The sequence below is a fragment of the Salmo salar genome, chromosome 02, assembly GCF_965601325.2.
Source record: "Salmo salar chromosome 02, fSalSal1, whole genome shotgun sequence".
Taxonomy (NCBI): domain Eukaryota; kingdom Metazoa; phylum Chordata; class Actinopteri; order Salmoniformes; family Salmonidae; genus Salmo; species Salmo salar.
This window is the reverse complement of record NC_138292.1, coordinates 95,772,294-95,784,424: the sequence shown is the minus strand read 5'-3', so window position 1 is coordinate 95,784,424 and position 12,131 is coordinate 95,772,294. Positions and strand designations below refer to the sequence as shown.

The 12,131-nt window shown below is 40.3% G+C and overlaps 1 protein-coding gene across 1 annotated transcript; it reads right to left on the bottom strand.

The window, feature by feature from the left end:
* Positions 1-2,613: 2,613 nt before the first annotated feature.
* LOC123738878 (uncharacterized) lies at positions 2,614-5,077 on the bottom strand. The gene has a single exon (XM_082968350.1). It carries the CDS (start codon positions 4,664-4,666, stop codon positions 3,956-3,958), a length of 711 nt encoding a protein of 236 aa, XP_082824476.1. The 5' UTR covers positions 4,667-5,077; the 3' UTR covers positions 2,614-3,955.
* Between the last annotated feature and the right edge of the window lie 7,054 nt (positions 5,078-12,131).

Sequence of the window (12,131 nt, the reverse complement as noted above, 5' to 3'; positions counted from 1 at the left end):
ATCAATCCAGAGCGTCTTCTTTTTTGGAGAATCCCGATGGACGACGTCATCGAATAGGCTGTCGTCACGACTACCGCCACAAGATAATTGACATTCAGGTTATCAATGGGAAGAGCATTAGCAATATGTCCTGTCTGGTAACTTGTCTCGTTCAATGGATTTACATTGGCAGGTGCACAGGGAGAAACCCCATTAAAACACTTTTGGAAGTCTTTAACTGTATCAAAGTCTGTGGCCTGTGATGTTGGGACAGATGATAGTCCCTTATTATACCAGAGACAAAATCCCCTAATTCTACAGCACAACGGCAGAGTCATGTCTTCAGTGTAAAACTAACAATGACTTAATAATCCTTCTGGGAATGTTATGAGGTCATAAAGTTATGGGTGGAGTTAGAACGTTGGCTGTCAGAAGTACAGGATTATAATGTAAACTTACTTTTAATCCGTCTGTCTGCATATTTCAAGACATGGCATTTGAGGGTGCAGTGAGATACCCCCAGAGTTGGACGATACTTTTCTCATCAGTCATCTTAAATATTATACTTAATTAAAACCTGGAAATTAACCAATCCTCTGTTGTTAATTCAATAGAAAGGTCAAATGCTTTATTATCTAAAAGTTGAAAGTGACGGAGAGAAATAAAATGGTGCTGATGCGGGCGCTGGAGATGGGGGTGTGTTCTAGTGGGTCTGGGCAGGTGGGCTAGGTGGCACCAAATCGTCCCACCTACGTAACAGCCAGTTGAATCCTGTGGCGCGATTTTCAAATACCTTAGAAATGCTATTACTTCAATTTCTCAAACATATGACTATTTTACAGCTATTTAAAGACAAGACTCTCGTTCATCTAACCACACTGTCCGATTTCAAAAAGGCTTTACAACGAAAGCAAAACATTAGATTATGTCAGCAGAGTACCCAGCCAGAAATAATCAGACACCCATTTTTCAAGCTAGCATATAATGTCACAAAAACCCAGAAGACAGCTAAATGCAGCACTAACCTTTGATAATCTTCATCAGATGACACACCTAGGACATTATGTTATACAATGCATGCATGTTTTTGTTCAATCAAGTTCATATTTATATCAAAAACCAGCTTTTTTACATTAGCATGTGACGTTCAGAACTAGCATACCCCCCCGCAAACATCCGGTGAATTTACTAAATTACTCACGATAAACGTTCACAAAAAGCATAACAATTATTTTAAGAATTATAGATACAGAACTCCTCTATGTACTCGATATGTCCGATTTTAAAATAGCTTTTTGGTGAAAGCACATTTTGCAATATTCTAAGTACATAGCCCAGCCATCACGGGCTAGCTATTTAGACACCCAGCAAGTTTAGCCTTCACCAAAATCAGATTTACTATAACAAAAATGTTATTACCTTTGCTGTTCTTCGTCAGAATGCACTCCCAGGACTTCTACTTCAATAACAAATGTTGGTTTGGTCCCAAATAATCCATCGTTATATCCAAACAGCGGCGTTTTGTTCGTGCGTTCTAGACACTATCCGAAATGGTAAATCAGGGTTACGAGCATGGCGCATTTCGTGACAAAAAAATTCTAAATATTCCATTACCGTACTTCGAAGCATGTCAACCGCTGTTTAAAATCAATTTTTATGCAATTTATCTCGTAAAAAAGCGATAATATTCCGACCGGGAATCTGCTTTCGGTAAATAGAGGGAAAAAAAGAAAGACTGGGGCGGCCAGTGCACGAGCCTAAGCCCTTTGTACTCTGATCGGCCACTTGACAAAGGCGATAATGTGCTTCAGCCTGGGGCTGCAATGACGACATTCTGTTTTTTCCCGGGCTCTGAGAGCCTATGGGAGCCGTGGGAAGTGTCACGTTACCGCAGAGATCCTTTGTTTTGGAAAGAGATGTCAAAGAAAGCCAATAAATGGTCAGACAGGCCACTTCCTGTAAAGGAATCTCTCAGGTTTTTGCCTGCCATTTGAGTTCTGTTATACTCACAGACACCATTCAAACAGTTTTAGAAACTTTAGGGTGTTTTCTATCCATATCTAATAAGTATATGCATATTCTAGTTACTGGGTAGGAGTGGTAACCAGATTAAATCGGGTACGTTTTTTATCCGGCGGTGTAAATACTAGCCCTAACAGGTTAATGGAGATGGAGGTGTGTTCTAGTGGGTCTGGGCAAGTGTGATGTAGTTAATGGAGATGGAGGTGTGTTCTAGTGGACAGGTGTGATGTAGTTAATGGAGATGGAGGTGTGTTCTAGTGGACAGGTGTGATGTAGTTAATGGAGATGGAGGTGTGTTCTAGTGGACAGGTGTAATGTAGTTAATGGAGATGGAGGTGTGTTCTAGTGGACAGGTGTGATGTAGTTAATGGAGATGGAGGTGTGTTCTAGTGGACAGGTGTAATGTAGTTAATGGAGATGGAGGTGTGTTCTAGTGGACAGGTGTGATGTAGTTAATGGAGATGGAGGTGTGTTCTAGTGGACAGGTATGATGTAGTTAATGGAGATGGAGGTGTGTTCCAGTAGTAGTTAATGTTTGTATGATGTTGTCGTTTGTGTGTGTATGTTTTGTATTGTTTATAAAATATCAAATAAAATATGTTTAAGTCCCAATGCAAAGGTACACCTCATTGTTCTATTTTTGGAGTTATTACATAAAACCAATTAGAATTACAAAGAATGCCAAAGTCAGATGTTAAGTAATATGGAGGTCCAGCCTATGATGTAAACTACAACAGAAATAACTTCAAATGTATAACTTCATATTAAACCAATCGTTTGCACTCATGGGTTCCCACTAGATAACACAACCACACAGTACATGAAACGCATGAGGTGTGGCTAATGTTGACAAGCTGGAGCTAGCTACCGAGCTAGCATACAAACTCTGTAGCACAGAGTAGATCCTCCATATGACGTAGAGAAATAGTGCATTGTGGGTAGTTTAGAAGATATCCAGAAATAAGTTAAGAAATATGTAATAACACAAAAACATAACTGTTTGTACTTATAGGAAACCAGATCGTGACTACAACTCAGTTACTAAGTCTTTAACCACACTGTGTTGTTACACTGGTGAGTAAAAACTCATGCTTCCTACACCTTAACACTATATGATGCCCCGTCTCCTTACTAATTCAGCCACCTACTGAGATAACTAGCAAGTTAAACTTGGCGTTTATGCATAATTATGAGTTTTTCATGCAGGATAAATATGTAAAACTCGTCAGAAAAATCTGTCTGCGTTTTGTACTTGTAGAGCTAAGATGCTTGTTATTGTGATTTCTGCTTCAGACATTGTGGAGCTACTTGGTGCTGTTCTCCTGTAGACTACATTTATCAGCTAAAATGACAGATTCACTTTAAAACAAAACATTAGGAACGGTAGCTGGCTACATTCTTTCTATTAGAAAAAGTTTAGAAATATGATGATGGCCATGCATCGTTAAAAAAAAAAAAAAAGACATTGATTTTCATTGTAAACTCATTTACCTGTGTGGCTGCCAGCCAAATAGCGTTTAATTTCTGTTTGTCATCTGATGAAAATTAAGCTATTTTCTGGACAAATGTGTTGCACTAATGTATTTTCTGTGAAGGTAAAGCTTTAGTGACACTTAAGTGATCAGGCTATTGAACCAAAAAAACACTGATGACTTTCATTATATAACGTGACCCCCGTCAATACACATCTGAACTCAGCTGCTCTCGCTTTCTGTTGTTATTTACAAACAAACACATGACTGGTTCAACTGTTCTGGGGAACTACGGTTAGCTTCATAATGTAAAATAATGTGACAGGTGAAATGAAGATCGCCATCTGCTTTATCTCCTAATGTATTGCACAAGTTGACTACAGGTATTTACTGAAGTGGCTACAAATATTATAATGTATTGAAAAACCATCCTGTGGTGGCTATTTCCAAATACCCCGGTATACAGTCTTTATTGTATACCGCTAGGGCTTCTCTCCAGAGTGTATTCTCTTATGTTTGTTCAGGCTCCCAAACTGGGTAAAACTCTTTCCACACTGGGAGCAGTGGTAAGGGGTCTCTCCAGTGTGTGTTCTCTCGTGCCTTTTCAGGTACTTTAAACAACTAAAACTCTTTCCACACTGGGAGCAGTAATAGTAAGTCCTCTCCTGTCTTGTGTGTATTCTCTCATGCCCTTTGAGGGTCTGTGAATGGGTAAAACTCTTTCCACACTGGGAACATTGGAAAGGTTTTTCTCCTGTGTGCGTCCTCTCATGTTCTTTTAGGTGCCCTAACCTGGTAAAATGCTTTCCACAGTGGGAGCAGTGGTAAGGCTTCTCTCCCGTATGTATTCTTTCATGAAATTTCAAGGAACCTAAATGAGAAAAACCGGTTCCACACTCGGCGCAATGGTAAGGCTTCGCTCCAGAGTGTATTCTCTTATGTATGCTCAGGTTTCCTAACTGGGTAAAACTCCTTCCACATTGGGAGCAGTGGTAAGGCTTCTCTCCTGTATGTATTATTTTGTGTATCTTCAGGGACGCTAAACGAGAGAGAGCCTTTCCACACTGAGAGCATTGGTAAGGGGTCTCTCCAGTGTGTGTTCTCTCATGCCGTTTTAGGTCCTTTAACCAACTAAAACACTTTCCACACTGAGAGCAGTAGTAGTAAGTCCTCTCCTGTGTGTATTCTCTCATGCCCTTTTAGGTTCCGTGAATAGGTAAAACTCTTTCCACACTGGGAACATTGGAAAGGCTTTTCTCCTGTGTGTTTCCTCTCATGCTCTTTTAGGTTCCCTAACTTGATATAACGCTTTACACAGTGGGAGCAGTGGAAAGGCTTCTCTCCTGTATGTATTCTTTCGTGTATTTTCAGGAACCTTAAATGGGCAAAACCCTCTCCACACTTGGTGCATTGTTGAGGCTTCGCTCCAGAGTGTATTCTCTTATGTATGTTCAGGGTTCCTAACTGGGTAAAACTCTTTCCACATTGGGAGCAGTAGTAAGGCTTCTCTCCTGTATGTATTCTTTTATGTCTTTTCAGGGATGCTAAACGGGAAAAAACTTTTCCACACTGGGAGCAGTGGTGTCGTCTTGCTGTTTTGGACGCCTCTGCCGCTGGCCTCTGAGTTTGGTCTCTCTCCTGCCAAAGACAAAGAGGGTATTTAGTTTAACAGAGAGATCAAAACTGATAACACTGTCTTCCTGGTTACCCGCGCCCGCTCTTTCCAGAGCGACTGGGGCACAATCACCCGATCCTCAACCTGAGACAAATTTTCATCCTAAAACCTTTCATCCTTAAAAATAAACTTGGTTCAGTAAAGAGGCGCATGAACAGCAAAACTGTGATTACATGTAGAAGCCAGACAACATAGTTTAAACGAAGCCTTTAAAACTGATAGATGAATCTTTCTCCAAGCAACCGGGGGAGAGTGAGAGGTCAGTTAAATACAACAGTGAACCAATCTGTGAGTAAAGCGACGCTGAGACTCGAACCCAACAAGCCATGGATTCCCTCAGAGGAAAAGACAAAGAACAACTTGGAGATGCAAATGAGAGCAACAAACAGCTAAAGGATATCCAGGAAAGCATAGCTAAAATACTCTCAATGCTACAACACCAAAAGAAACAAACTGTAGCAATCTGTTGTTAAAAGGGTGGATTTGTTAGAAAGGAAAGTGGAATCTGTCAGATGTGCAGGGCGGGTGCGTGGACAAACAAGACAACAAAATTGGCATCACAATACCCCCATCTGGAAAAAAGGTGCAAACTTTAGATATATATATATATAAATATGATAGCAGACCTAATAACTGATGATCTACAGTCTAGATCTCCTTTAATATATAAATATATATAACATGATAGCAGACCTAATAACTGATGATCTACAGTCTAGATCTCCTTTAATATATAAATATATATAACATGATAGCAGACCTAATAACTGATGATCTACAGTCTAGATCTCCTTTAATATATAAATATATATAACATGATAGCAGACCTAATAACTGATGATCTACAGTCTAGATCTCCTTTAATATATAAATATATATAACATGATAGCAGACCTAATAACTGATGATCTACAGTCTAGATCTCCTTTAATATATAAATATATATAACATGATAGCAGACCTAATAACTGATGATCTACAGTCTAGATCTCCTTTAATATATAAATATATATAACATGATAGCAGACCTAATAACTGATGATCTACAGTCTAGATCTCCTTTAATATATAAATATATATAACATGATAGCAGACCTAATAACTGATGATCTACAGTCTAGATCTCCTTTAATATACACTACCGGTCAAAAGTTTTAGAACACTAGAAAAGTTTTAGAACACTATAACAGTAGAATATTTCTTAATGCGTTTGAGCCAATCAGTTGTGTTGTGACAAAGTAGGGTTGGTGTACAGAAGATAGCCCTATTTGCTGAAAGACCAAGTCCATATTACGGCACAAACAGCTCAAATAAGCAAAGAGAAATGACAGTCCATCACTACATTAAGGTCAGTCAATCCGTAAAATGTCAAGAACTTTGAAAGTTTCTTCAAGTGCAGTCGCAAAAACCATCAAGCACTATGAAACTGGCCCTCATGAGGACTGCCACAGGAAAGGAAAACCCAGAGTTACCTCTGCTGCAGAGGATAAGTTCATTAGAGTTAACTGCACCTCAGATTACATCCCAAATATATGCTTCACAGAGTTCAAGTACCAGACACATCTCAACATCAACTGTTCAGAGGAGACTGTGTGAATCAGGCCTTCATGGTCGTATTGCTGCAAAGAAACCACTACTAAAGGACACCAATAATAAGAAGAGACTTTCTTGGGCCAAGAAACACAAGGAATGGACATTAGACCAGGGAAATTTGTCCTTTGGTCTGATGAGTCCAAATTTGAGATCTTTGATTCTAACCGCCGTGTCTTTGTGAGACGCAGAGTATGTGAACGGATGATCTCCGCATGTGCGGTTCCCACCGTGAAACATGGAGGAGATGTGATGGTGTGGGGGTGCTTTGCTGGTGACACTGTCTGTGATTTATTTAGATTTCGAGGCACACTTAACCAGCATGGCTACCACAACATTCTGCAGCGATACGCCATCCCACCTGGTTTGTGCTTAGTGGGACTATCATTTGTTTTTCAACAGGACAATGACCCAAAACACACCTCCAGGCTGTGTAACGGCTATTTGACCATGGAGAGTGATGGAGTGCTGCATCAGTTGACCTGGCCTCCACAACCACCCGACCTCAACCCAATTGAGATGGTTTGTGATGAGTTGGACCACAGAGTGAAGGAAAAGCAGCTAACAAGTGCTCAGCATATGTGGGAACTTCTTCAAGACTGTTGGAAAATCATTCCAGCTGAAGCTGGTTGAGAGAATGCCAAGAGTGTGCAAAGCTGTCATCAAGGCAAAGGATGGCTACTTTGAAGAACCTCAAATATATTTTGATTTGTTTAACACTTTTTTGGTTACTACATGATTCCATATGTGTTATTTCATAGTTTTGATGTCTTCACTATTATTCTACAATGTAGAAAATAGTAAAAATAAAGAAAAACCCTTGAATGAGTAGTTGTGTCCAAACTTTTGACTGGTACTGTATAGTTAAATGCACTAAAGAGGAACAATGGGTACAGATTGAAGATGCACTCGCTCATCCACAGAATAATTGTACGTATCTATTTTCAAAGGATAAAATATAGAACATTAACAGCTTCATACTTAAGAACACTAGAACAATGTGGAAGAAAATTGAACGTTTCTACAAGAATCAATATGAATTCCTAAAAACACAACCTTCTGGAACAATCCATCTATAGCTTTCAGGATTCACCCATAAATTGGTCCACAAGGAAAACTAAAGGCATAGAAACTGGAAATTACTTGGCAACAGGAAATACATTTATTTCGGTGACAGAGCTATAGAGCAACTTTGGACTACAGTAGATACACTACATGACCAAAAATATGTGGACACCTGCTTGTCGAACAACTTATTCCAAAATCATGGTCATTAAAATGGAGTTGGTCCCCCCTTTGCTGGTATAACAGCCTCCACTCTTCTGGGAAGGCTTTCCACTAAATGTTGGAACATTGCTGTGCTTCCATTCAGCCACAAGAGCATTAGTGAGGTCGGGCACTGATGTTGGGCGATTAGGCCTGGCTCGCAGTTGTCGTACCAATCCATCCCAAAGGTGTTCGATGGGGTTGAGGTCGGGGGGTCTGTGCAGGCCAGTCAAGTTCTTCTACACCAATCTCGACAAACCATTTCTTTATGGACCTCGCTTTGTGCACAGGGGCATTGTCATGCTGAAACAGGAAAGGGTCTTCCCCAAATTGTTGCCACAAAGTTGGAAGCACAGAATCGTCTAGAATGTCATTGTATGCTGTAGCGTTTACACCACTCCAGCTGACGCTTGGCATTGCGCATGGTGATCTTAGGCTTGTATGTGGCTGCCATGGTAACCCATTTCATTTAGATCCTGACAAACAGTTATTGTGATGACGTTGCTTCCAGAGGCAGTTTGGAACTCGGTAGCGAGTGTTGAAACCGAGGACAGACGATTTGTACTCGTTACGCGCTTCAGCACATGGCGGTCCCGTTCTATGAGCTTGTGTGGCCCACCACTGAGCGGTTGTTGCTCCTAGATGTTACCACTTCACAATAACAGCACTTACAGTTGATTGGGGAAGCTCTAGCAAGGCAGAAATTCAACAAACTGACTTATTGGAATGATGGCATCCTATGACGGTGCCACATTGAAAGTCACTGAGCGCTTCAGTAAGGCTATTCAACTGCCAATGTTTGTCTATGGAGATTACATGGCTGTGTGCTCGATTTTATACACCTGTCGGCAACAGGTGTGGCTGAAATAGCCGAATCCACTCATTTGAAGGGGTGTCTACATACTTTTGTATAGATAGTGTATGTCATGACTGTAAACAACTTGCTTTAACAATTCAACATTTGCTAAACAGCACCATGTTAGACTACTGCAGCCTCACTCTAGCAACGATATCAAAGTCCTTTTTGAGAACGCGAAAATTAAAAGTGTGCGTCAAACGGTTTTCTTGGAATGACTTGTAGCCATGTCTCGACTATCTGTGCATGAGAGTCCATCCAACTCAGTTTCCCTACCAGAAAAAACACGTGATTCCGTAAAGTCAATTTGCGCACGCGATTTCAGGAAGAAACTGAAGAGCAAATGGACTGACCGCGTTTTGCGACTGTCTGCTCACTTGACCGCAGTTAATATTGGCTTAGGAATTGTTCTCCAGTTTAATACAATGGAATTGCAGTATTGAATGAGGGCTAGTCCATTCTGTGAGACATCTAAGTTGTGATTTTGCTGCAAATCCATTGTTAAAGTTTTGTTGTTGGCCAGCTTGTTGATGGTATTCACATCTTACAGTGTAGCTTTATCAATTCCTACATTAAAAAACGGCATTTAAGCTCAGAACTTCAGTAGAATGCCGTTTTAAAACCACGCATCAGTTAAACAACTATTTAAGACAGGACTTACTGGTGTTCAGATCTTCTGTCTCCTCCTCTTCTTCCTCCTTCAATATGACAGTTCTCTCTCCTTCCTTCACTCCAAAAAAAACATAATCTTTCTTTTCTTCTATCAATGTAACAGCCTCACCCTCAACTTCTTTTTGTACTGTGACATCCTCCTCTTCCTCTTTCACGACCACGTTCAGCCATAGACCCTCTTCCTCCTCCTCTTTCACTAGAGCTTCTTTCTCCATCCAGCAGACCTCCTCTTCTTTAGCAGGAGAGTAGCTTAGTGAGCTCATGGTCGGGAATGTTAGCCAGCTAACCTAGCTAGTTAGCGACTAGCCTAGTGATAGGCTAATTTATCAAGCCAGCTACCGTTACCTGACTAAACGGAAATATGACATTAAATGGAGAAAATAGTTATAAACCAGAATTATGTTTAAAATACAGTGACAAATATACACCGAAGCAGTCTGAACAGCTTGAATGATTCGGCTAGGAAGCTACCGAAGTGGCTGACTAGATGTTGTTGAAGAAGTGTTCCGTCCACTAGATTATACGTCATGCTGAAAGCATCGCCTGAAAGACGCACATCTCCGTCTGTTGACTGTAGGGAAACGCAGATAAATGTTGATTTTATTTCCAGACAAAAAGTGCATTTTTACATTTATTTCATTAAATAATAATATAATAGTCAGACATCTGCAGATTTGTAATAAGTAATAATAACCTACTTCCACATTCTACCAACCCAACAGATGGTAATACTACAGTGAATATTAACCAATGAGGTGGGTCTTTACACATTCTACCAACACAACAGATGTTTCTACTATAGTGAATATTAACCAATGAGGTGGTTCTTTACACATTCTATCAACACAACAGATGGTAATACTATGAAGCAACGCTTTCAGGTTAATAAAAGTTTAATTCCCAAATAGCCTCTACAGGTTTGGTCATTATCAGATATTGGAGCGTTGAAAGATGATGCACAACAACGGTTTCTTCCAGGAAACCACGACTCCAATAACCACCGCGGTCAAAATAACTGTAAAGTACTTCACTATCGAAACAACTACCGCTATAATCAACCTGTTCACAATACATGGGTATTGGGATCTGACCTCATTGATCTGTCAGTAAGCTATGTCTACATGGGTATTGGGATCTGACCTCATTGATCTGTCAGTAAGCTATGTTTACATGGGTATTGGGATCTCATTGATCTGTCAGTAAGCTATGTTTACATGGGTATTGGGATCTGACCTCATTGATCTGTCAGTAAGCTATGTCTACATGGGTATTGGGATCTAACCTCATTGATCTATGTTTACATGGGTATTGGGATCTAACCTCATTGATCTGTCAGTAAGCTATGTTTACATGGGTATTGGGATCCAACCTCATTGATCTGTCAGTAAGCTATGTTTACATGGGTATTGGGATCCAACCTCATTGATCTGTCAGTAAGCTATGTTTACATGGGTATTGGGATCTGACAGTAAGCTATGTCTACATGGGTATTGGGATCTAACCTCATTGATCTGTCAGTAAGCTATACTTACATGGGTATTGGGATATCAGCTATAGTATAATCCAGCAAAGCAGTCCTACCAGCTAGCAGTGTAATGAACCTTGTCTGATAGCCAATCAACCGTGTCCTAATTAACTACAATGACCATAATCCATAATGCCTACTTGTCTTGTCTGTTTATTTTACACTTGCTATGTAAATGATACAGAAGAATGTATGATGGTCAATGCTATCTGGGATCCTTGGGACATCTCTACCCTAAACCCTAACCTTAACCCCTACCTTAACCATTTTAAATGTCAACTTCAACGGGCTAGGGACGTCCCAAGGATGTATCTCTACCTGAAAATACATGATCTAAGTGATTGATAGTTGGTATTCAGCAGTCATAAAGCCTAATTTACTTTAATAAACTACTAAAATAGTGATTTTGTCAGACAGCATAGACAGCAGCTCTACACTTTATTGACTGATCCATTCATCCTTCCATCCCTCCTCAGCCTTCCTCTCCTCTGAAGACCCAGTGAGGGTGGAGCTCAGTCAGAGAGCTGTTGAGGAACTGGTTAGGAAGAACACTTCTACAGCCAGAGAGGTGAGAGGTCACACATGGTTTAATGGTAAATATTTATGTCCCCTTAGCGGTTCATCACGTCAGCAAAAGGGAATATGTTCCATCATCTATGTTTATTTACATTAGTGCAAACTGTCCACTGATATTGGTGTAATTTCTCACCCCTTTTGGCTGAACGAAAGTTAATTTCCCCTCAGACACACACATATGTTCTTTGATATTATGAAGGTGATTTGTGTCAAATGTACTTTTCCCCACTCATTCACCCCATCTCTTTATATTCAGTGGCCTGACTGGATCCAGACTATGTCAAAGGCCCTTCCTGGTCGATCTGAACCTAATGCAGCTTGGAGTGATCAGATGACAGAAGTCACATTTAGGTGCCAGGTGTAACTGAGGCCATAGATGCTCCATATCCATTACTTTGAGTGTTATATATAATATGACTAAATGTGTTTCTGTGTTGCAGGGGCAGTCAAGAAATGGAACAGCAAGTCCACAGAACATGACATAAGCAGAGCTGTGGG